The 26,752-nt window shown below is 44.9% G+C and overlaps 1 protein-coding gene across 2 annotated transcripts in view; it reads left to right on the top strand.

The window, feature by feature from the left end:
- The window catches only part of LOC143817473 (uncharacterized), a 36,965-nt gene extending 25,243 nt beyond the window's left edge, over positions 1-11,722 (top strand). For both annotated transcript variants that reach the window (XM_077298911.1, XM_077298910.1), the window contains exons 2-3: positions 3,424-4,433; positions 8,379-11,722. In XM_077298911.1, the coding sequence (XP_077155026.1) occupies positions 3,549-4,433; positions 8,379-9,671 (2,178 nt within the window). In that variant the 5' untranslated portion in view covers positions 3,424-3,548 and the 3' untranslated portion in view covers positions 9,672-11,722. The remainder of the gene's footprint in view (positions 1-3,423; positions 4,434-8,378) is intronic.
- The last annotated feature ends 15,030 nt before the right edge of the window (positions 11,723-26,752 follow it).

The following is a 26,752-nucleotide window of genomic DNA, read 5'->3' as shown; positions in this document are numbered from 1 at the left end:
ATTCAGACTGTTAAGACAGATCCTCGTTTGATGCAGTAATTTTTTTCCCTATTTTTCTGCTGAAAAATACTCCCATCAGCCTCTCTCACTGTTATTAGCGCCAGTGATCGGAAGTAAACATTATACCTCTGATCACAGCTGTGGGCTCACGCTGTCATTTGACATCATGGGAACTACGGCTGTCTGACGCAGTGTTCGGCTGGATGTTCGGTCCCCCATTCAAGTGAAGAGGAGACTCCTCAACATTACAGATCAGTGGGGCGAGTGCTGAGGAGCAGAGGGCAGAAAAGTCACCACCGCTCTGTTGACCCCATAATTGTAGACTCCAGATCTCCTCTGGTATCAGCAGAAACACTGCGCCCCCGCTGGGAGTTTAATGGCGGAGCAGCTGCGTGCAGCCGTACATCACCAAGCACAATGCTAAGCGTCGGATGCAGTGGTGTAAAGCCGCCACCACTGGACTCTGGAGTTCTGTGCAGTGACGGATCGCACTTCTCTATTGGCATCTTATGGACCTTTTCTGTTCCCTTTGACTGTGCCCAGTGCACAAGGTCCATAAAGACTGAGAACATGAACGGCTGCACAGAGCCCGGCTTCAGCCCCATCCAACACCTATAGAGCAGATTGTGAGCCCGACCTCTCCCCAATATCAGGGTCTGACTGCACAAATGCTCTTCTGGACTAAAGGGCAAAAATTCCCACAGATGCCTCCAAAATTTTATAGAAAAGTTACATAAACCCCAAAACCCTTTTTAAAGACGTTTCCAACCTTTCTCCCCCATTTGACTCCAGGTGCCCATGTGCATTGGAGAAAAGTCTGAAAATCCTCTGTAAATGTCCGCGAGCGTTGCCCAACCATCAAATGTGAACAGTGACGAGCAAAAGGGTATCAGTGGTTTGAACTTGACCTTCAGCCTCCATATCTCACCATCCACTACTGCCTTGATCGTGAGACCGCCATCATTTTAGTGACAATCTTTGGATATCTCATACATAAATGTGAATTGCAGCTATTTAGCATATGATTAGTGATGCAGATTCTTGTCATGTCGCTGCATTGTTACTGTGTAAAAATCTGAATGCTAATTTTTATTATTTTGTTAGTATTTTGTAAATTCCCCCCCTTTGGCTTTCAGCACTGTCTGGATCCTTTTGCTCTCGATCAGATCCAACCATGTCTCTACCGATATCTGATCCCAGGTCTCTTCTACACGTTCCCCATGTTAGTGCACACCGGTCGCCTCACTGGGGTCTGAATACAGTTTGTTCTTCTCCTCTACCCACAAATGTTGGATTAGGTTGGGGTCTGGGGACAATCCAGCTTCTCTACTTCATTGTCATTGACCCATTTCTTCCCCAATCTCGTCGTATGCTTCGGGTCGTTGTCCTGTTGGAACACTAGTTGTCCTTTTCATACCCATAGTACTCGATGTATGAAGTAACTCATCTTGTAGGACAAATGGTGTAAGCAAAAATAGAGTTGGAATGGCACTAGGTGGTTGTCTTGGGCAAATAATTTATGATTGGAATGCAAAAGTCTGAAATTTCAGTTAAACGATGAAGCGTTGAAGTATAGGATTCTACTTAGAACCACTGTGGCACGCAATAGTAAACAGCGTATGGGCGGTGCTCAACGCCAGTAATAATGTAGATCCAAGCAATGAAGAAATAGAAGTGGCACTCACCCCGATGTTGCTGTGTAATGATGTCCTTTATTCAAAATATGAAGGCACAAACATGATATGGAGAGGCGGCTGGTGAGGGAAGGGGTGCAAGAGGAGGCAGAAGGACGACGGCCGTTTCGCGCTTGTGCGCTTCCACGGGTCTTGTAGGACACTCACATATAGCTCAGCACTGAGACCACCATCGATCCTGGCCAAGTATCCAACGCCTCCACCGAACTTGACATTTCCTTCAATTTCTCGATCAGGTAGCCCCTTTTCCCCTTGTTTCTTCCAGACCCATTTGCACCCATCAGAGCGGTCTACTGACTTTTGTCTCATTGCCCCAAATCACCCATTTCCAATCTTCTACTGTCCACTTTTCTAATTTTTTTTTGCAAATTCGAACCTATGCTTTTTATGATGATATTGAAGTTGAGGCTTCTTCACCTTTCTCGGCCACCATTCCAGACTTGTGTAATGTGCCTTGCTTAGACGTCTGTGATCTCACTATTATGAAGCATACAGGCCGCCTCCACTGCCGTGATTGTCACGTCAAAACTGATAGACCTTGAGATGAGCCGACTTGTTGACTCCGATATTTTGCCTGGACGTCCACCTCTTGGCTTCTGAATAGATGGACGGACTTCGTTCCGCATGTTTCCAGCTGTCATGGCGCTCACATGATGCAATTTGGTAATTTTCTTGGCCGACAGACTGCTATCGATGAGCTGGATTATGATGTTTCTCTTTTCGTGGGAAATTGTCTTCATGGCTTCTCTTCGATTCTAACCAGTGAGTTTTCACTTGGGAATCAACATAATAACACACTGAGATAATAGGGAATGTGAGGACAGGTTGTGATTTGTAGTATTCGGGAAGGAAAAGATTATTCCACCACCAGGAGCAAAAAAGTAATAACGCAGAGACATGACGAGAATCTGCAGAACTAATCATATGCTTAATAGTCGCAAGTCACATTTATGTATGAGATATATGCAGGATGATTGTCTATAAAATGATGGTGGTCTCATGATCAAAGCAGTAGTGGATGGTGAGATACGGAGTCAGAAGGTCAGAACATTCTTACCCTTTTGCTCGTCACTGTACGTCTCTTGATGGCAAAGTTCTGGAAACACAAAAATGAGCCATGATGGATTTCACAAAAAATGAAATAAACTGATAGACGGGTGTAGAGTAGACTAGTGGGGACACGGGAGTCTGGAGAGGCCAGAGGGGACTGGAAAGGAAAGAAGGGTCTGGAGGGAACGGAGGAGACAAAAGTTTTGGGAGAGGACAGAAAAGTCTGACGGGGACAGAGGGGTTTGTAGGGGGACCGAGTATTCTGGAGAGGTCAGAGAGATGAGAAGGGCACAAAGGAGTCAGGATGGGCCACTGGTCTGGAGAAGGACTCCATGGAGGAGGCACATGGGTCTGGAAATCACAGGAATAACATTTTACCCAATGGGCATTCAGCTACCAGCTATCATAGGAGTATGAGTAGATATACGGAGGTGCACAAAGATGAAGATTGACGATGGCTCGCAGCTCGATACTGCAATATTGAATCTGTCTCTTGATTTGCACAATTGCTATTTGTAAAGAATCCACATTTTGAGCCTTTTATTAACTACTTTTGTTTTTTTTTTTGGTGTCTTTGAGAGTCCCAGCTCATGGACCCCATGGGTACTTACCCACGGGATATAATCTACATGTCTAGTGTTATTGCTTCCACATCACACAGCTGTTCTTTGTCTTTTAGGTGTGAATGGACGGCTCCGTATGGACCTAGAGCCCAAGTTATGCAAACATGATTTGGATCTTCTCGGTATTGTTGTCCTAACATGCCGACATCTACAGTTCTGAACTGACTAACACTACAATACCATGGCAGACACGTCTCATAATATTCCATTTGAGCCGGAAGTTTTTGGTTACTACTTTCAGATACCTGAAAAAGCAGAAGTGAAGAGAGTCCCGGTGTCAATGTTGTCAACCTCAGTTCAGCAGAAAATAACCCGTCTGGGCGGCAGCATCGAGACTTCTTATGTCATAGTTGTGTCACCAATTACTATGCAAAGGTTCCCGAGTAACTGCAAAGCAAAGAAGACGTTGGCGAAAACAGCGGCCAAACATCCCCAGGTGACATCCAGTTACACAAGCCAACGATCTGATAGAAGATCGTCTTTGAGAAGGGCAGACGCAAGGACCAGGGAAGAACAAGGGACTTATCTGGTTCCCGTGAAATGTTTCAGCGACATCGCTCACACTATTTTACAACTGTCTCAAACCAACAACCCAGAGAAGTTGAGCGTCAAGAGTGAGTTACAAGCCCTAGGCGACTCTCTCAATATTAGCCAACAGGCGATGATCAAGATGGAAGCCACCGCTCTGTACATGTGCAAAAATGTCATGTATTTACTGCCTAAAGGGAAGAAAGCAGAAATAAAAGATGAAAAGTGTGAGGCACAGGAAAACGTTGTGAAGTCAGAGGTCATCAACTCTCAGCAACAGGTCACAAACTTCAGATTTGAGGATTTGAAACAAAGAATCGTCCCCAAAAATTCACAGCTAAACATGAAAGAACTGAGCAGAAATAGTGAAGGAAGAGACGACGACCTGGGCTGCGTATCACTCCGGAATTCCTTCTTTCTGCAGCAGCAAAACCGCAGGTCAGTATCTAGGGCGACGGTTGTAAAATCGTGGGATGAAGACTTGAGTCCCTCCAATGATCGCCCATCCTCAAGACCTTCCACCGAAGACGAGCAGCAGGTAAGTCGTGAAATTCCTCTTTCCACTGATTGTGCCACAAGACCAAAGCAGGGCTGGATTTTAACAATAGTGTTGTGCTGCTTGACCGTCGGATTTCTGCCTACAGCTCGTATGAGATCTGTTGGGGATTATTTTTACAGCTAAATCAAAGCTCTAACAGAGTTGTGAGAAAAAGTCCCACAAATGTATCCTGTGAGAACTACCCCAAAACGCCTTTCTGTTCCTTTGCTCATGACATTGCCCACCAAAGTCACTTTTCCACCATCTTCAGATTTGTGATTCTCAGGTCTGATTTATTTATTTTTTTTAATGCACTGCTTAAGGCCGGTTTCACACGTCAGTGGCTCCGGTACGTGAGGTGACAGTTTCCTCACGTACCGGAGACACTGACACACGTAGACCCATAAAAATCAATGCATCTGTTCAGATGTCATTGATTTTTTGCGGACCGTGTCTCCGTGTGCCAAACACGGAGACATGTCAGTGTTCGTGGGAGCGCACGTATTACACGGACCCATTAAAGTCAATGGGTCCGTGTAAAACACGGACCTCACACGGACGTTCTCCGTCTGGGGTCCGTGTGCGTGCAGGAGACAGCGCTACAGTAAGCGCTGTCCCCCCCACATGGTGCTGAAGCCGCGATTCATATGTTCCCTGCAGCAGCGTTTGCTGCAGAGAAAATATGAATAATAGTGTTTAAAATAAAGATCTATGTGTCCCCCGCCCTCCCACCCCCTGTGCCCCCCCCCCGCTGTTCCGAAAATACTCACCCGCTCCCACTTTGGCTGTCACTCCTTCCTCTCTGCCCCGCGCCTCCTACTGTATGCGGTCACGTGGGGCCGCTCATTTACAATCATGAATAGTCGGCTCCGCCCCTATGGGAGGTGGAGCCACATATTCATGACTGTAAATGATCGGCCCCACGTGACCGCATACACTAGAAGCCGCGGCCAGACCAGGAAGCAGCGAGGGAGGCGGGTAAGTATTTTCTGAACAGTGGGGGGGGGGGCGCACAGGGGGTGGGAGGGCGGCGGACACATAGATCTTTATTTTAAACACTATTATTCATATTTTCTCTGCAGCAAACGCTGCTGCAGGGAACATATGAATCGCGGCTTCAGCACGATGCAGGGTACCACACGCGTGGGTACCACACGCTCCATACGGGCGGCACACGTGTGCCGCACGTATGGCCTACGTGAGTTCCCAGGCACACGGATAACTCCGGTACCGATTTATTCCGGTACCGGAATTATCTGGACGTGTGGGACAGCCCTAATAAAAGAAAATCCAGAAATAATGTATTTTAAGTTAACCTGAAGGATGACCTAAGAGACCTCGGACACCTCTACATGTACTAGTAATAATGGAACATCATAGAAAAAATATAATATTTCATTATAGCTTAAAACATATAATTAAAAATAAGAGACAAACAAAAAAGTGTAAAAACAAAAAGCTTGTATTAAAAAAAGTGAAAAAAAATTTAAAAGGGCGAGAATACACGTGCCGCCCCCCGAACAGTCCCATTCAGATGTGTGGAGCTGCAGAAATATCATGTATTCACCTTTAGGGTTTGTTTCCAAGGGGCGGAGATGGAAAAGGAAAATTCTTGCAGTTTCCAGCAGCTATTAAGAATAAGAGAACTTATGAGAATATCCAGTGAGAAAATGGTCTGGCGCTGAAGATTTCCTCTCCGCAGAATGTTAGAAGTCGCTGTGTTTTTACGCAAAATCTGAACATTTTTTCCCACTATAAAATGAGGATTTTTCTGCATCGTTTTCAGCAACGGAGATCAGGTCACGGTATAGGATATCGACCCTACAGGCTGAGTCACACATAACGATATCGTTAACGATATCGTTGCAATGTCACGCTTTTGGTGACGTAGCAACGATCCCGCTAACGATCTCATTATGTGTGACAGCGACCAACGATCAGGCCCCTGCTGGGAGATCGTTGGTCGATGGGAATGATCAGGACCTTTTTTTGGTCGCTGATCACCCGCTGTCATCGCTGGATCGGCGCGTGTGACGCCGATCCAGCGATGTGTTCACTTGTAACCAGGGTAAATATCGGATTACTAAGCGCAGGGCCGCGCTTAGTAACCCGATATTTACCCTGGTTACCATTGTAAAAGTTTAAAAAAAAACCAGTACATTCTCACATTCTGATGTCTGTCACGTCCCCCGGCGTCCACAGGGTTAAAACTGCTTTCGGCAGGAGTGCTGGTAATATGCACGCGCTCCGGCCGAGAGCTTCCCTGCACTGAATGTCTCAGCGCCGGCCGTAAAGCAGAGCACAGCGGTGACGTCACCGCTGTTACTGCTGGCGCTGACACATTCAGTGCAGGGAAGCTCTCGGCAGCAGCGCGTGCATATTACCAGCACTCTTGCCAAAAGCAGTTTTAACCCTGTGGACGCCGGCGGGGGACGAGACAGACATCAGAATGTGAGTATGTAGTGTTTTTTTTTTTAAACTTTTACAATGGTAACCAGGGTAAATATCGGGTTACTAAGCGCGGCCCTGCACTTAGTAACCCGATGTTTACCCTGGTTACCCGGGTGCTGCAGGGGGACTTCGGCATCGTTGAAGACAGTTTCAACGATGCCGAAGTCGTTCCCCTGATCGTTGGTCGCTGGAGAGAGCGGTCTGTGTGACAGCTCCCCAGCGACCACACAACGACTTACCAACGATCACGGCCAGGTCGTATCACTGGACGTGATCGTTGGTAAGTCGTTTAGTGTAACGGTACCTTAAGCCTAAAAGTCAATATATCTTGATCTCCCCCAATAAAACATTACTTGTTGGATATTGAGCTGTGCACACACCAAACCTGGGAGATGTCGGCCGTGATACACAGCCAACATCTTACTTCAATCACTCCCCAACTTGGACGCCCTCGCAGTGGCTTCCCATGGGTTATCCCGTCAGCCGAGCACCTGGTGAAGACCCCTGTAACTCCCATCTCAGTTCTACTATCAAGCCCAGAGCGGGGCGTTCTCCATAGATGAATGAATGCCATTGGAAGTATATACCGCAATATCATTATACATAGTCCCCTAGGGGGAATAAAAAATTTAAAAAAGTGTGGGAATTCAAATGCTCTCCCCTAATAATGAAGACATTTAAATAATAAGCAGATCGGTATCACCGCATCCGTAAATGTCCGACAAATGGTAAACACCGTAAAGAGAGAAAATCCGAACACCAGATCCGCGTCTTTATTGTTCGTCCTACCAAAATAAAAAAAAAAAAAACAATGTATCTACCCTAAACATGTATCAATAAAAAACATCAGCTCCCCATGCAAAAAAACAAGACATCACACTGCTCCATCCACAGAAAAATAAAGCGGCGCTCAGAAAATGGCGACACAAACCACTTTTTTTTTTTTTCTTTACTGGATAAGTTTGGTATTGCCATAATTGTACTGACTTAGGTCATTTTTTTGCCGCACAATGAACATGGTAAAATCAAACCCTCCCCTCACCACAAATGGGTGAATCCAGCATTAGGGGTTCACAGACTTTTTGCTTCATAGATATCATAAGTAAAGCCTCATTCACACGTCCGTTTTTCTCACACGAGTTGTATCAGTGTTTTTCACGAATAGCACTCGTACTCATGATTTTTCTTGGACCGAGCGGTTGGCACAAAATTGCAGAGACTTCTTTGTGTCGATATGGGTCTTTATAAAATCAGACAGTTTGAGATGTCATCCGACTGTTCGAATGCAGATGGTGCAGTGTGTTATTTTTCTTTCTATGTATGAGAAAGTCTGAAGAAACTCAGATAAATCTCTGACCGAAATCATTGATGAAACTCAGTCAGTTTTCCTTGTATGTGAAAAAGACTGATGGGTGAATGAGGCCACAAACACAAATAGAAGCAGGACTGATGTTTCTGTGTGATGACTGAATTTTGTGGCTTCTTTTTCTCCAGATTCCTTTGGAACAATCAGGAGGACCAAGAAAAAGAAAATGTCACTCTATCAGCAACGAGGAAACTTCTATAAAGAAAATTTGCCAAAGGGGTCCTGACTCAAAAAGCGTTCCCGCCAGTTCTCCTCTCCGGACACGCTCGTCATCTTCAAAGGCTTCTTCTCCAAGGGATCTTCAGGAGTTGCAACCTTCATTCTCAGATGCAAATAGTCGAGATCTCAAGGATTTCTCCCCCAGTCCACACTCGTCATCTCCAGAGGCTTCTCTGCAGGATCCTCAGGGGTTGCCACCTTTACTTTCAGATGCAAATAGTCCAGATCTCAAGGATTTGTCCCCCAGTCCACACTTGTCATCTTCAAAGGCTTCTTCTCCAAGGGATCTTCAGGAGTTGCCACCTTTATTCTCAGATGCAAATAGTCCAGATCTGAAGGATTTCTCCCCCAGTCCACACTCATCATCTTCAGAGGCTTCTCTGCAGGATCCTCAGGGGTTGCCACCTTTATCCTCAGATGCAAACAGTCGAGATCTCAAGGATTTCTCCCCCAGTCCACACTCGTCATCTCCAGAGGCTTCTCTGCAGGATCCTCAGGGGTTGCCACCTTTACTTTCAGATGCAAATAGTCGAGATCTCAATGATTTCTCCCCCAGTCCACACTCATCATCTTCAGAGGCTTCTCTGCAGGATCCTCAGGGGTTGCCACCTTTATCCTCAGATACAAACAGTCGAGATCTCAAGGATTTCTTCCCCAGTCCACACTCATCATCTTCAGAGGCTTCTCTGCAGGATCCTCAGGAGTTGCCACCTTTATCCTCAGATACAAACAGTCGAGATCTCAAGGATTTCTCCCACAGTCCACACTCATCATCTCCAGAGGCTTCTCTGCAGGATCCTCAGGGGTTGCCACCTTTACTTTCAGATGCAAATAGTCGAGATCTCAAGGATTTCTCCCCCAGTCCACACTCGTTTCCTGCGCTCCCGGGAGCTCACCCAACTTATGGAGATTATACGGGTCCTCCTCATCTGGAAGCCAAGTCCGGTGAGTCAGAATCCAGCAAGCGTTCTGAGGCGGGAGACACCGCGTCTTTACATGACACCCTTCCCATCTCGAACTATTTAGGATCTCAGTGCTCCTCGCTTCTAGACATTGATGACACAACCAGGGATGAGAGAACTCAAAAACTTCTCGCCCGTGTGAGGGAGTTGAGCAAAATAGTTGATGATATGCGACAAAAGGAAGAAGAGAGTGAGATTATCGAAGAAATACAAGACGTGCCTAAAGGGGAGCCCCACTAATCTAGGAGGATGAGGGGTGGGTTGCACCTCTGGGACTGGCAACAGGGCGCTAGTATAGGACCAGGAGATCCTCGAAGAGTAAATGAAGAGGTCACAGGGGGGCAGTGGTTTTACCCTATGATCGCTGACCCAGGTTCTAATCAAAGTCCTGGGACCTGTCCTGAGATTGGCTGGCAGCAGGGACCACCTAAAAGTCTGCCCCAACATTTCACTATGCAGTTTACACTTCCTGGTAGTCCTACCTTAAAAAAAAAAAAAAAAAAAAAAGGCAAAATAATTTTAATACATTTTGTAAAACAAACAAGAAAAAAGGAATAAACAAATATATTTGCAATATTAAAGTTGTAAAATCTAAAAAAAAAAAGTATACAATAAATAAAATAAAAAAATTCCTTTTACTCTCTACAGCCTATGAAATAAAAACCGACATGGGCAAATTTTTGGGGGTTTTCATACGTGCGGTCTTTAAGGCTATGTTCACACTTTGCGGTTTTCGCTGCGGATCCGCAGCGTTTTTGACGCTGCGGATCCGCAGCAGTTTTCCATGCAGGGTACAGTACAATGTTACCCTATGGAAAACAAAAACCGCTGTGCCCACATTGCGGAAAATCCTGGAAAAAAACGCGCGGAATTGCTGCGGAAAAAAAGGAGCATGTCACTTCTTTCTGCGGATTCCGCAGCGGTTTTCAACATGCACCAATAGGAAAGTGCTGTTGAAAACCCGCAGAGGAATCCGCAGGAAAATCCGCAGTGAAAACCGCAGCGGTTTTGCACTGCGGTTTTTCAAAATCCGCTGCGGAAAAATCCGCAGCAAAATCTGCAAAGTGTGAACAAGCCCTAAAGCTCTAGGAATTTTTTCTCATTTGAATATTATTTTTTTTCCTCTTTAGTTAGTTATACATCGGGCCTAATTTTTAGGTCATTTTATTCATATATTAAACAGACCTGAATTTCCTTTGCTTTCATTTTTCTCACCTGTCCGTCAGAAAATATATATCTATATATATATATTTTTTTTTTATTAGTTTTTTTTTTTCCACGGACAGTCGAGGAAAAATTTGAAAATTGAAGAAATGTCTGTTTTTTATTTAGTTAATTTTTTTACAACCCCAAAGCAGCACTGAGCTCCACTGTATATCGTTCTCCTGTTTCCATACCAGTAATGTTTGTCCTCTGCGGGGCGTCCGTTCGTCTCGGTCAGCTGCTTCTATATAATGGCGTTCTACAGCGTCGTAGTAAATCACTGCGGACCACGCCAACTTTTTAAGTCTTTGAGTTTTCTAATTCCTTTTCTGTTTTAAAAAAAAGTTCTAGGAACTAAATAGTTATTTTTGTAGCCAGAAAAATTGAACACCCCCCTCTCCCCCCCAAAAAAATAAAAAAGACCAAAACATCACTGGGCAACAACAGCAAAAACTTTGAAAGTTATTGCTCTGTGCCCCCTGATGACATCAGCCTCATTCTTAAGGGTCAGTCATCAGTGATAATCACCACAAGTCCCAGCAAACATGGTAAAATTCCAGGAGGCTCAGTCCGTGTTCTATACAGACGCTTCCATCAACTTGACCAGAAGCGGCATTGTCCGGATACAGATCGGGCCCCCCTGGTGCTGAAAGAATACAGACCCCAGACCAGCCTCCCTCAACTATGGTAATACAGACCACCTAAAATATAGACCCCAGATCAGCCTCATAATAATACAGACCCCAGACCAGCCTCATAATAATACAGATCCCAGACCCCTAAATAAAATCTAACCAGATAAGAAATAAAAGTACAAGACTCCCAAACTAAAACAGACCACGTCTAAACTGAAAAAACTATAGAAACCGTTCACAAACGCTGGATATAAAGAGTATAGACGTATTTCGGGGTTCTGCGGCCCCCCACACTGACGGGATAATCACCTGCAGGGTTCTCCGTCCTGCTCAGGGAGGGTACAGGTATCACCGGAGGGGCTGGTTTGGGATTCTGTCCGGACAAATCCTTGTAAAATGTTTTTTTTATATATTGGTTAAGTAACCATTTTTAATAAAGTTGAATACAATAAATGTGATTTTCTCTTTTTGTTGCTGAGAATGCGTTCTCTCTGCAGTGGGAGAGCATTCGATTATCTGATGTTCTCCTTATACACAGTAGTTGACGGGTAACACACTGCCGCACATTACATATCACAGGACCAAGTCCCCCTTTGGGGCTAAAAAAAACAACAGTTTAACAATTTTTTTAATGAAAAAAAATCTTTTCTAAAAATTTAAATCCCATTTATTCAATGAATATAAATCTAAAAAATAAAAATGACAAACACAATATTTCTTTCCACGTCCATATGGGTCTGAACCCTTCAAATATTGATATTTATTACATTTTGAATTCCGCAAAAAATAAGCATGCGGGAATTGCCTGCCAGTCACTGTAATGCCGTAGCCATCTTGGTAGTGGCATTACTATGATTGGCTAGCCATGTGACATCATCGGGGACTATAACAGGACACGCGGACAGGCGCCGCCCGGCTCGGCACACTGACGCCATTGCACAGCTCTGTGACACTTGGTATTAGAAGGACGGTGTCCTTGTCCTGGCCGGTGTGTGCACAGTATAACGAATCAGAGGCCTGTAGTGATGATACTGGTGCTGAAGCTGAGCCGTCATACTAACAGCCCTACTAAGGGGTAATCGTCTGTATCACAATCTGCAATTAGCCTAGGGAGGGAAATAAAGAGGAGCAGGGACAGTGACAGAATCCAGTCTGTAGATAGGGATTACACCTGTGCAGTCCGTTGGCAAATATATAGCTGCAGATTTTTTGGGGGAGGATGAAAAAATTGAATATATTTTGATCCATGAAGTATTGCGTGCTTTGAGGTCCTTTTTTGTGTTATATAACACTTCCAAAAATTGTTGAAACATTTTCCTGGGTTAAACTTCTCACCCGTACACTATTCTGTAATATGGAGTACGTTCCTGTGATCTATAAAACAAAAAGCGTTTGAAAAATTTGGAGAGTTCCAATTCTCATCCATACACTATTCCTGCTCTGGGGGACATTTCTATGATCTATAAAACTGCAAAACTTGTAAAAAAACATTTGCAGGCGTAAATTTTTCAGCGGTACAGTTTCTCATGTTCTGTGGTACATGTCTGTGATCTAACACCATAAAAAAGCATTAAAAAAGTAGCTGGATTACAATTCTCACCCATACACTATTCCGAGGTCTGGGGTAAGTTTCCTATGATCTATAAAACTGAAAAAAGGCGTAGAGTTGAAGACATAAATTTCTCAGCCATACAGTATTACGAGGTGTGGGGAACATTTCTGTGATATATAACACGTCTAAAAAGCATTTCAAAATTTTGCTTGGTTAAATTTCTCACCAATGCAGTGTTACGTGCTTTGTGGTACATTTCTGTAGCATAGAACACTTCAAAAAAGTAATTAAACATTTTTCTGGATTGAATTTGTCATCCATAAAATTCTTTAGGGTATATAAAACTTTGTCCCTAATCTGCCTCATCTTATTATTGCTAGTGCTCAATGTTGAATTTCGTTTGCTTAAAGGGTAACACCCCGGGGTGCTACCACTTGTCTGGCAGAATAGAACATATTGATTTATCGCACAAGTCCCCCCGACATGTTTTACCACTTTTGCGGAGTCATCAGGGGATAGGGCACTGGCATGAATCAATATCAATAATAATATGAGGCAGATTAGGGACAAAGTTTTATATACCCAAAGCATTTTATAAATATAATAAAAGGTGAAGTTTAAGGCTTGATAATGAGGGTTTATTTGTGGTTCTCTCCATTTAGTTAATTAATGTATCCATCCAAAGCCTTTATCATGTCCTCAAATTTGTAGTTTATGATTGTCATCCATACACTTTTGCATACTGTCTTTTACACTAAGGTGGTATTAAACTCCCAAAATCCACTTTGACTATCGTAGGTGACCAATTTTTTTTCTTTTTTAAAAAATAAACTTGGTTTCAAGAGACCTAGCAACTAGAAAATGTGTAAAGCATGTGGTAAGAGGGAAGTGCTGGTGATAGTGCATGCAGATGGCAAGGACATGGGGCAGATGCGACTACGCCTGTTGCTGGAGCACAAGAAACATGCTCATCCATGACACATAGTTTCCTGTCCCACTTTACAGGGAGGCACGGTACACTACTTCTGAAGCCAGAGCAGTGCAAAAAGGTGGTCAGCTGGAAAGCAGATAATCGCTTGGCAGCACCACCCAGTCTTCCACACGGTCCAGTCTCACCAGCCTACAGTCTGCATCATTTAATCCTCACCCTGATCCTTCTTCCACCATGTTGAGTTCCAGGAGACTAGTGATCCCACACTACAACACTCCAAGGACCAGGGTGCGGGGTGGAAGACGAGGTGGTGGATGATGAAATCACTGATCCAATCTGGGAAACTGGTATGAAGAGCGAGGCCAGCAGTGCTGAGGGGGAGGGATTGGCAGCACCAAAACAGACAGGAAGCGGCAGTGCTGTGACGACAGGGAGAAGACAGGCAACTTCCGCAGAGCACCGACACCCCTGAAAAGAATTAGATGTTCCCCAGTGTGGGACTTTTTAAAGAGAGTTCTGAGACAAACAAAATGGTCATTTGCAACCTGTGCCATGCCAAGATCAGCAGGGGCCTGACCACTAAGAACCTAACCACCACGTTCGTCTGTGTTTTTGCTGGTGGGGATAGCGGTTGCATCTCTGATGTGACCGTTATTCAAATCCATATAATCATGGGACAGTATGGATTATCTTCCCGTTGGACAGGTGAGAAACATGGTTATTATTTTTCTACTTTTCCAGGGGATGTGGGCATCGGTGGACTAGGTGTAAAGTTGAGTATTATGCTTGTTTATTATGGTTTTTTACAGGTGTTATTGACTTCAATGGATCTATCTATCATAATAAATGAATTCACACTTTCCCCTGTGCCGGTAATTTGCTGCCTCGGAGTAACCCTTGACTCTGCCCTGTCCTTCAAACTGCACATCCAAGCTCTCGCCACCTCCTGTCGCCTCCAGCTCAAAAGTATTTCCAGAATCCATCCTTTCCTCAACCCTCACTCTACCAAAATGCTTGTGCATGCCCTCATCATCTCCCACCTCAACTATTGCAACATCCTCCTCTGTGGCCTACATTCTAACACTCTCTCACCCCTACAGTCCAACCTTAACTCTGCTGCCCGACTAATTCATCTCTCTCCTCGCTACTCCTCTGCTTCCCCTCTTTGCAAATCCCTTCACTGGCTCCCAATTTCCCAGCATATCCAGTTTAAATTACTAACCATGACCTACAAAGCCATCCATAATCTTTCTCCTCCGTATATTTCCGAACTAATCTCTATATCTTCCCTCACGTAAGCTCCGGTCATCCCAAGACCTCCTCTCCTCCACGCTTATTTGCTCCTCACCCAATCGCGTCAAAGACTTCTCCCGAATATCCCCCATCCTCTGGAATGCTGTGCCCCAAACGTCCGGTTATCCACTACTTTTGGATCCTTCAAATGGAACCTGAAAACCCAGCTCTTCAAAGAAGCTTACAACGTGTAATGACCACATGGCCACCTCAACACCATCGGAGCTACTGCAACCCCCGACCTACTGTCTCCTTCCCCATAATCCTGTAGAATGTTTGCCGGCAAGGGCAGGGTCCTCGCCCCTCTGTATCAGTCTGTAATTGTTAGTTTGTTTACTGTAAGTGATATTTGTATTTTGATGTAACCCTATCTCATGTACAGTACCATGGAATTAATGGTGCTATATAAATAAATAATAATTAGGTGTAAGGCTAGGGTCACATTGCGTTATGTGACCGCGTTTAACGGACTACGTTAAACCGCAGCATAACGCGGTGTTAACGTAGTCCGTTAACGCCGCCATAACCTGTAATGGTGAACGCGTCGCGCCCGCCCACATTGGGCGTGCCCTAGCGATGTGCCGTCATTTGAGTGACGGACCTCGGACGCTGCGCGCCTGAGGTCCGTTCCTCGCTAGTGCAGATCGGGGATCTGCGCTAGCGGGGATGCCGAATGCGGACCCTAGAGAAGCATTGCGTTAGCGCAATCCGCTAGCGCTATGCGCTTAACGGATTGCCCTAACGCAATGTGACCCTAGCCTAAGGCCTCCTTCACACGTCCTGGTGATTCCTGTACAGGAAAAACAAGTGCTGGTGAGTTCTGTCTGTGGCAGGAACATCGGTCATATCACTGATGTGAATGCTATCCAAATCATCCGGATTGTCGTGAGACAGTATGGATTATCTTCACATCGGACAGGGAAGGGATATGGTTATTATTTTTCCTCTTTTCCAGGGGACATGGTATTAAGATTGCTTCTTATTTCCGGTTTTTTACAGGTGACATGGGCATCAGTGGAATAGACGTAAAGGTGAGTATAACTGCGCTTTTTGATTTTTACTTCATTAAAGGCGTCTGTCATTATTTCAATGAAAGGATTTTATTTATTATTATGAGGTTAGTAATGGGGGCGTCTTATAAACGCCTCTCCATTACTAAGCTATGAACCTGTGGGCTTGATGTCAGCAGCCATAAAACAGCTGACATCAACCCCACAAATATTAACCCACTTGCCACCACACAAGGACGAGGGAAAAGCCGAGCAAAGTGACAGAACTGTGGGAAATCGAATAGATGCGCCTTTTCTGGGTCAGCTGTTGGCTGTTATTTTTAGGCTCGGGGGGGGGAAGGGGGGAGCAATATCCATGGTTACTTACCAGTTTTAGAATACCAGCCCCAAGCTGTCTTCTTTAGCAAGGCTGGTTGTCAAAAATCAAGGGGACCACACACCGGTTATATAAATTATTTATATAATTTAAAAAACGACGTTTGACCCCTTTGATCATGATAACCAGTCGTGATCAAGCTGACAGCTGAAGGTTGCAGCTTTCAGTTTTACCTGCTGTGGCTATCAAAAATAGAAGAGACTCCATGTCATTTTATTATTTATTTATTTAAAGCGCACAGGCACCGGCAGATGAACACTCATCAGCGACAACTGGTTGCAGACATAATTTTATCATGTACAGCAAAAAAGAGAAAAGACTAGACTAATGATGGTATGCACACCCGAAAATTCTACAAAATCAGAACACTTTTATTATTACACCTCAAAAAAGACACAGATAAGACCATTTAAAAGAGCCTAAGATATAGGACCGATAAGCGACAACCCTACATATCACAAATATAGTATAGTACAACCAAAAAAAACGTAATTATAAGCAAATATGCATAATATAATAGGCTGTACAGATATATGTAACAAAATGTCTCTTGCTCATAGGTTAAATAAGTAAAGTCTCCTAGTACTGAACCAAAACAAAAAGAATGTCAGGACACACAATGTGCTGCAAACATATACACACATAATAAACCCTATAAAATAGGCATGACTATAATGAGTAACAGTGTTATCTCAGCATGCTCAATGCCCGGAAAGCCCAAATACCAATATTCATATCACAATGTTAGGCTTGAATGTAGGCACAGACCCCACAGTGATAAGGTACCTTCACACTAAACGATATCGCTAACGATCCGTGACGTTGCAGAGTCCTGGATAGCGATATCGTTGAGTTTGACACGCAGCAGCGATCAGGATCCTGCTGTGATATCGGAGAAATACGGAGAAATGTTCCCAAAATAGTGATCCGTATGTCATCCGTAGTCAGGATGTGTCAGCGTATTTTGCGCATGGCATCCTCCGTATGTAATCCGTATGGCATCCGTACTGCGAGATTTTCGCGCAGGCTTGCAAAACCGACATCTAATGGATTTATGTGCTCAAATGTTAGGGAAAACATATATACAGTATATATATATATATATTGAGACACATATATATATATTCTGTATTTAGATTTCATTCAGCGCGATATCTGTGAACAGCCGGTAATTCAATTGCCGGCTTTTCATTTCTCCTTCCCATACCCGACAGGATATGAGACATGATTACATACAGTAAACCATCTCATATCCCCTTTTTTTTTGCATATTCCACACTACTAATGTTAGTAGTGTGTATGTGCAAAATTTGGGCGCTGTAGCTGCTAAAATAAAGGCTTAAATGGCGGAAAAAATTGGCGTGGGCTCCCGCGCAATTTTCTCCGCCAGAATGGTAAAGCCAGTGACTGAGGGCAGATATTAATAGCCAGGAGAGGGTCCATGGTTATTGGCCCCCCCCGTGGCTACAAACATCTGCCCCCAGCCACCCCAGAAAAGGCAGATCTGGAAGATGCGCCTATTCTGGCACTTGGCCACTCTCTTCCCACTCCCTGTAGCGGTGGGATATGGGGTAATGAAGGGTTAATGTCACCTTGCTATTGTAAAGTGACATTAAGCCAGATTAATAATGGAGAGGCGTCAATTATGACACCTATCCATTATTAATCCAATTGTATGAAAGGGTTAAAAAACACACACACGTTATTAAAAAGTATTTTAATGAAATAAACACATTGGTTGTTTTAATATTTTATTGCTCTCTCAATCCATTTGAAGACCCTTGCTTGGCAAAATAATAAACCCACAATATACATACCCTCTGATGAACTGTCAGGTCCCACGAGGTAATCCATCTGAAGGGGTTAAAATATTTTACAGGCAGGAGCCCTGCTAATGCAGCTGTGCTCGTGCCTGTAAGCCCCGGGGAATGAAGGAAATGTAGGTCAATGACCTATAGTTACCTTCAGTCGCGGTGAGGCGCCCCCTGGTGGATGTCCTCATATGACCTGGAGCGTGGGAAAAAGTTCCCAGGCTGCAGTTCATGAGTTCATCCACCAGGGGGCGCCTCACCGCAACTCAATGTAAGTACAGATCACCCAGCTTTCCTTTCAGCACCCGGTTTTTACAACCACGAGCGAGTGCTTTAGCACAGCTCCTGGCTGTAAAATAATTTAACCCCTTCCCGACCCATGACGCCACGTACGCGTCATGAAAACCCGTGCCAATCCGACCCATGACGCCTATGTGGCGTCATGGAATGATCGCGTCGCTGCAGAGCGGGTGAAAGGGTTAACTCCGATTTCACCCGTTCTGCAGGGACAGGGGGAGTGGTACTTCAGCCCAGGGGGGGTGGCTTCACCCCCCCGTGGCTACGATCGCTCTGATTGGCTGTTGAAAGTGAAACTGCCAATCAGAGCGATTTGTAATATTTCACCTAAAAAACTGGTGAAATATTACAATCCAGCCATGGCCGATGCTGCAATATCATCGGCCATGGCTGGAAAACCTGAAGTGACCACCCCCCACCCCACCGATCGCCCCCCCCAGTGCTCCGTTATGGGGTCCGGTCCCCTCCGTCCTGTGCTCCGCTCCCTCGTCCTCCTGCCCGCTCCCCCCCTGCTCCTATGTCACCCCCCCGTGCTCCGACGCCCCCCCGTGCCCCGATCTCCCCCCCCTTATACTTACCGAGGCTCCCGGTGCCCGTCCGCCTCCATCATGGGCGCCGCCATCTTCCAAAATGGCGGGCGCATGCTCAGTGCGCCCGCCGAATCTGCCGGCCGGCAGATTCATTACAAAGTACATTTTGATCGCTGTGGTAGGTTCTATCACAGCGATCAAAATAAAAAAAATAATAAATAAACCCCCCCTTTATCACCCCCATAGGTAGGGACAATAATAAAATAAAGAAAATATTTTTTTTTCTTTTTCCACTAGGGTTAGGGTTAGAACTAGGGTTAGAACTAGGGGTAGGGTTAGGGGTAGGGTTAGGGTTACGGGTAGGGTTAGGGGTAGGGTTAGGGTTACGGGTAGGGTTAGGGGTAGGGGTAGGGTTAGGGTTACGGGTAGGGTTAGGGGTAGGGTTAGGGTTATGGCATGTGCACACAGTGCGGATTTGGCTGCGGATCCGCAGCGGATTGGCCGCGGATCCGCAGCGGATTGGCCGCGGATCTGCAGCGGATTGGCTGCGGATCTGCAGCGGATTGGCCGCGGATCTGCAGCGGATTGGCCGCGGATCCGCAGCGGATTGGCCGCTGCGAATTCGTAGCAGTTTTCCATCAGGTTTACAGTACCATGTACACCTATGGAAAACCAAATCCGCTGTGCCAATGGTGCGGAAAATTCCGTGCAGCAACGCTGCGTTGTATTTTCCGCAGCATGTCAATTCTTTGTGCGGATTCCGCAGCGTTTTACACCTGTTCCTCAATAGGAATCCGCAGGTGAAATCCGCACAAAAAAACACTGGAAATCTGCTGTAAATCCGCAGGTAAAACGCAGTGCCTTTTACCTGCAGATTTTTCAAAAATCGTGCGGAAAAATCTCACACGAATCCGCAACGTGGGCACATAGCCTTAGGGTTAGGGTTGGAATTAGAGTTAGGGTTGGAATTAGGGCTAGGGTTGGAAATAGGGTTAAGATTAGGCTTGTGGTTAGGGTTACGGATAGGGTTAGGGGTGTGTTGGGGTTACAGTTGTGGTTAGGGTTGGGATTAGGGTTACGGTTGGGATTAGGGTTAGGGTTGGAATTAGGGTTACGGGTGTGTTGCGGTTAGGGTTGTGGTTAGGGGTGTGTTGGGGTTAGGGTTGTGATTAGGGTTATGGCTACAGTTGGGATTAGGATTAGGGGTGTGTTGGGGTTAGTGTTGAAGTTAGAATTGAGGGGTTTCCACTGTTTAGGCACATCAGGGGCTCTCCAAACGCAACATGGCGCCACCATTGATTCCAGCCAATCTTGCGTTCAATAAGTCAAATGGTGCTCCCTCCCTTCCAAGCCCCGACGTGCGCCCAAACAGTGGTTTACCCCCACATTTGGGGTACCAGCGTACTCAGGACAAACGGGGCAACAACTGTTGGGGTCCAATTTCTCCTGTTACCCTTGCAAAAATAAAAAATTACTTGCTAAAACAATTTTTGAGGAAAGAACAATTATTTTTTATTTTCACGGCTCTGCGTTATAAACTTCTGTGAAGCACTTGGGGGTTGAAAGTGGTCACCACACAGCTAGATAAGTTCCTTCGGGGGTCTAGTTTCCAAAATGGGGTCACTTGGGTGTTTCTACTGTTTAGGCACATCAGGGGCTCTGCAAATGCAACGTGATGCCCGCAGACCATTCCATCAAAGTCTGCATTTCAAATGTCACTACTTCCCTTCCGAGCCCTGACGTGCGCCCAAACAGTGGTTTACCCCCACATATGGGGTATCAGCGTACTCACAACAAACTGGGCAACAAATATTGGGGCCCAAATTCTCCTGTTACCCTTGTGGAAATAAAAAATTGCTTGCTAAAACATCTTTTTTGAGGAAAGAAAAATGATTTTTTATTTTCACGGCTCTGCGTTGTAAACTTCTGTGAAGCACTTGGGGGTTGAACGTGCTCACCACACATCTAGATAAGTTCCTTGGGGGGTCTAGTTTCCAAAATGGGGTCACTTGTGGGGGGTTTCTACTGTTTAGGCATATCAGGGGCTCTGCAAACGTAACATGATGCCCGCAGACCATTCCATCAAAGTCTGCATTCCAAAACGTCACTACTTCCCTTCCGAGCCCCGGCATGTGCCCAAACAGTGGTTTACCCCCATATATGGGGTATCAGCGTACTCAGGAGAAACTGGACAACAACTTTTGGGTCCAATTTCTCTTGTTACTCTTGCAAAAATAAAAAATTCTGGGCTAAAAAAATATTTTTGAGGAAAGGAAACACATTTATTATTTTCACAGCTCTGAGTTATAAACTTCTGTGAAGCACTTGGGGGTTCAAAGTGCTCACCACACATCTAGATAAGTTCCCTTGGGGGTCTAGTTTCCAAAATGGAGTCACTTGTGGGGAGTTCCTACTGTTTAGGCACATCAGGGGCTCTGCAAAAGCAACCTGACGCCCGCAGAGCATTCCATCAAAGTCTGCATTTCAAAACGTCACTACTTCCCTTCCGAAGCCCGACGTGTGCCAAAACAGTGGTTTACCCCCACATATGGGGTATCAGCGTACTCAGGAGAAACTGGACAACAACTTTTGGGGTCCAATTTCTCCTGTTACCCTTGGGAAAATAAAAAATTGTGGGCTAAAAAATCATTTTTGAGAAAAGAAAAATTATTTTTTATTTTCATGGCTCTGCGTTATAAACTTCTGTGAAGCACTTGGGGGTTCAAAGTGCTCACCACACATCTAGGTTAGTTCCTTGGGAGGTCTAGTTTCCAAAATGGGGTCACTTGTGCTGGAGCTCCAATGTTTAGGCACACAGGGGCTCTCCAAACGCGACATGGTGTCCGCTAATGATTGGAGCTAATTTTCCATTCAAAAAGCCAAATGGCGTGCCTTCCCTTCCGAGCCCTGCCGTGCGCCCAAACAGTGGTTTACCCCCACATTTGGGGTATCATCGTACTCAGGACAAACTGGACAACAACATTTGGGGTCCAATTTCTCCTATTACCCTTGGGAAAATAAAAAATTCTGGGCTAAAAATCATTTTTGAGGAAAGAAAAATAATTTTTTATTTTCACGGCTCTGCGTTATAAACTTCTGTGAAGCACCTGGGGGTTATAAGTGCTCACTATGCATCTAGATAAGTTCCTTGGGGGGTCTAGTTTCCAAAATGGGGTCACTTGTAGGGGATCTCCAATGTTTAGGCACACAGGGGCTCTCCAAACGCGACATGGTGTCCGCTAACGATTGGAGCTAATTTTCCATTCAAAAAGTCAAATGGCACGCCTCCCCTTCCGAGCCTTGCCGTGCACCCAAACAGTGGTTTACCCCCACATATGAGGTATCGGCGTACTCAGGAGAAATTGCCCAACTAATTTTAGGATCCATTTTATCCTGTTGCCCATGTGAAAATGAAAGAATTGAGGCTAAAAGAAATTTTGTGTGAAAAAAAAGTACTTTTTCATTTTTGCGGATCAATTTGTGAAGCACCTGGGGGTTTAAAGTGCTCACTATGCCTCTAGATAAGTTCCTTGGGGGGTCTAGTTTCCAAAATGGGGTCACTTGTGGAGGAGCTCCAATGTTTAGGCACACAGGGGCATTCCAAAAGCGACATGGTGTCCGCTAACGATGGAGATAATTTTTCATTCAAAAAGTCAAATGGCGCTCCTTCCCTTCCGAGCCTTACCATGTGCCCAAACAGTAGTTTACCCCAACATATGAGGTATTGGCGTACTCAGGAGAAATTGCCCAACAAAATTTAGGATCCATTTTATCCTGTTGCCCATGTGAAAATGAAAAAATTGAGGCTAAAATAATTTTTTGGGGAAAAAAAAGTACTTTTTCATTTTTACGGATCAATTTGTGAAGCACCTGGGGGTTTAAAGTGCTCACTATGCTTCTAGATAAGTTCCTTGGGGGGTCTAGTTTCCAAAATGGGGTCACTTGTGGGGGAGCTCCAATGTTTAGGCACACGGGGGCTCTCCAAACGCGACATGGTGTCCGCTAAAGATTGGAGCCAATTTTTCATTCAAAAAGTCAAATGGCGCTCCTTCCCTTCCGAGCCCTGCCGTGCGCCCAAACAGTGGTTTACCCCCACATATGAGGTATCAGCGTACTCAGGACAAATTGGACAACAACGTCCGTGGTCCAGTTTCTCCTTTTACCCTTGGGAAAATAAAAAAATTGTTGCTAAAAGATCATTTTTGTGACTAAAAAGTTAAATGTTCATTTACTTCCATGTTGCTTCTGCTGCTGTGAAACACCTGAAGGGTTAATAAACTTCTTGAATGTGGTTTTGAGCACCTTGAGGGGTGCAGTTTTTAGAATGGTGTCACTTTTGGGTATTTTCAGCCATATAGACCCCTCAAACTGACTTCAAATGTGAGGTGGTCCCTAAAAAAAATGGTTTTGTAAATTTTGTTGTAAAAATGAGAAATCACTGGTCAAATTTTAACCCTTATAACTTCCTAGCAAAAAAAAAATTTGTTTCCAAAATTGTGCTGATGTAAAGTAGACATGTGGGAAACGTTATTTATTAACTATTTTGTGTCACATAACTCTCTGGTTTAACAGAATAAAAATTCAAAATGTGAAAATTGCGAAATTTTCAAAATTTTCGCCAAATTTCCGTTTTTTTCACAAATAAACTCAGAAATTATCGACCTAAATTTACCACTAACATGATGCCCAATATGTCACGAAAAAACAACCTCAGAATCGCTAGGATCCGTTGAAGCGTTCCGGAGTTATTACCTCATAAAGGGACACTGGTCAGAATTGCAAAAAACGGCAAGGTCATTAAGGCCAAAATAGGCTGGGTCATGAAGGGGTTAACCCCTTCAGATGGATTACCTCGTGGGACCTGACAGTTCATCAGAGGGTATGTATATTGTGGGTTTATTATTTTGCCAAGCGAGGGTCTTCAGTTGGATTGAGAGAGCAATAAAATATTAAAACAACCTGTTTGTTTATTTCATTAAAATACTTTTAAATCATGTGTGTGTTTTTTAACCGTTTCAAACAATTGGATTAATAATGGATAGGTGTCATAATTGACGCCTCTCCATTATTAATCTGGCTTAATGTCACCTTACAATAGCAAGGTGACATTAACCCCTCATTACCCCATATCCCACCGCTACAGGGAGTGGGAAGAGAGTGGCCAAGTGCCAGAATAGGCGCATCTTCCAGATGTGCCTTTTCTGGGGTGGCTGGGGGCAGATGTTTGTAGCCACGGGGGGGCCAATAACCATGGACCCTCTCCTGGCTATTAATATCTGCCGTCAGTCACTGGCTTTACCGCTCTGGCAGAGAAAATTGCGCGGGAGCCCACGCCAATTTTTTCCGCCATTTAACCCTTTATTTGAGCAGCTACAGCGCCCACATTTTGCACATACACACTACTAACATTAGTAGTGTGGAATATGCAAAAAAAATGGGGATATGAGATGGTTTACTGTATGTAATCATGTCTCATATCCTGTCGGGTTGGGGAAGGAGAAATGAAAAGCCGGCAATTGAATTACCGACTTTTCACTAACACCGCTGCGTATTTCTCGCAAGTCACACTGCTGGTCCGTGTGTAATCCGTATTTTTCTCGCCCCCATAGACTTTCATTGGCGTATTATTTACACAATACGCTGACAAACGCAGCATGCTGCGATTTACTACGGCCGTAGAAAGCCGTATATTACGGATCAGTAAAATACGGCTAATAGGAGCAGCCCCATTGAGAATAATTGTGCCGTTTGTTTGGCGAGTTTTACGGACGTATTTTCTGCGCTCTTACGTCCGTAAAACTCGCTAGTGTGACGGCAGCCTAAGGAGACCCACACGTGTCGCTGACGAAGCTGCTCCATGAAGCTGTGTCATGACTAGGAGACTTGACTTATTTAACCTATGAGCAAGAGACATTTTGTTATTTATATCTGTACAGCCGATTATATTATGCATATTTGCTTATAATTACAACTTTTTTTTGGTTGTACTATACTATATTTGTGATATGTAGGGTTGTCGCTTATCGGTCCTATATCTTAGGCCCTTTTTTAAATTGGTTTTATCTGTGTCTGTCTTTTTTGAGATGTAATAATAAAAGTTTTCGGATTTTGTATAATTTTCGGGTGTGCATACCATCATTAGTCTAGTCTTTATTCTTTTTTGCTGTATCTAGTTTCCCCTACAGACTAGGTTTTGCACCCTGTATTATCATCAGTATAGGGGTGCACCCCTTTCATATATATTTATAATTTTATCATGTATCTCTGTATACAGGGAGCTCCCCCTAGTGGTGACTGCAGACAGGATCTTATCATGTATCTCTGTATACAGGGAGCTCCCCCTAGTGGTGTCTGCAGACAGGATCTCATCATGTATCTCTGTATACAGGGAGCTCCCCCTAGTGGTTGCTGCAGACAGGATATTACCATGTATCTCTGTATACAGGGAGCTCCCCCTAGTGGTGGCTGCAGACAGGATCTTATCATGTATCTCTGTATGCAGGGAGCTCCCCCTAGTGGTGGCTGCAGACAGGATCTTATCATGTATCTCTGTATACAGGGAGCTCCCCCTAGTGGTGACTGCAGACAGGATCTCATCATGTATCTCTGTATACAGGGAGCTCCCCCTAGTGGTGACTGCAGACAGGATCTTATCATGTATCTCTGTATACAGGGAGCTCCCCCTAGTGGTGACTGCAGACAGGATCTTATCATGTATCTATGTATACAGGGAGCTCCCCCTAGTGGTGACTGCAGACAGGATCTTATCATGTATCGCTGTATACAGGGAGCTCCCCCTAGTGGTGACTGCAGACAGGATCTTATCATGTATCTATGTATACAGGGAGCTCCCCCTAGTGGCGACTGCAGACAGGATCTTATCATGTATCTCTGTATACAGGGAGCTCCCCCTAGTGGTGACTGCAGACAGGATCTTATCATGTATCTCTGTATACAGGGAGCTCCCCCTAGTGGTGGCTGCAGACAGGATCTTATCATGTATCTCTGTATACAGGGAGCTCCCCCTAGTGGTGGCTGCAGACAGGATCTTATCATGTATCTCTGTATACAGGGAGCTCCCCCTAGTGGTGGCTGCAGACAGGATCTTATCATGTATCTCTGTATACAGGGAGCTCCCCCTAGTGGTGACTGCAGACAGGATCTTTTCATGTATCTCTGTATACAGGGAGCTCCCCCTAGTGGTGACTGCAGACAGGATCTTATCATGTATCTCTGTATACAGGGAGCTCCCCCTAGTGGTGGCTGCAGACAGGATCTTATCATGTATCTCTGTATACAGGGAGCTCCCCCTAGTGGTGGCTGCAGACAGGATATTATTCTGTATCTCTGTATACAGGGAGCTCCCCCTAGTGGTGACTACAGACAGGATCTTATCATGTATCTCTGTATACAGGGAGCTCCCCTAGTGGTGACAGCAGACAGGATCTTATCATGTACCTCTGTATACAGGTAGCTCCCCCTAGTGGTGTCTGCAGACAGGATCTTATCATGTATCTCTGTATACAGGGAGCTCCCCCTAGTGGTGGCAGCAGACAGGATCTTATCATGTACCTCTGTATACAGGGAGCTCCCCCTAGTGGTGACTGCAGACAGGATCTTATCATGTATCTCTGTATACAGGGAGCTCCCCCTAGTGGTGGCAGCAGACAGGATCTTATCATG

Source organism: Ranitomeya variabilis, chromosome 3 (assembly GCF_051348905.1).
Source record: "Ranitomeya variabilis isolate aRanVar5 chromosome 3, aRanVar5.hap1, whole genome shotgun sequence".
Taxonomy (NCBI): domain Eukaryota; kingdom Metazoa; phylum Chordata; class Amphibia; order Anura; family Dendrobatidae; genus Ranitomeya; species Ranitomeya variabilis.
The sequence above is the reverse complement of the archived record's forward strand: the minus strand, read 5'-3'. Positions and strand labels throughout refer to the sequence as shown.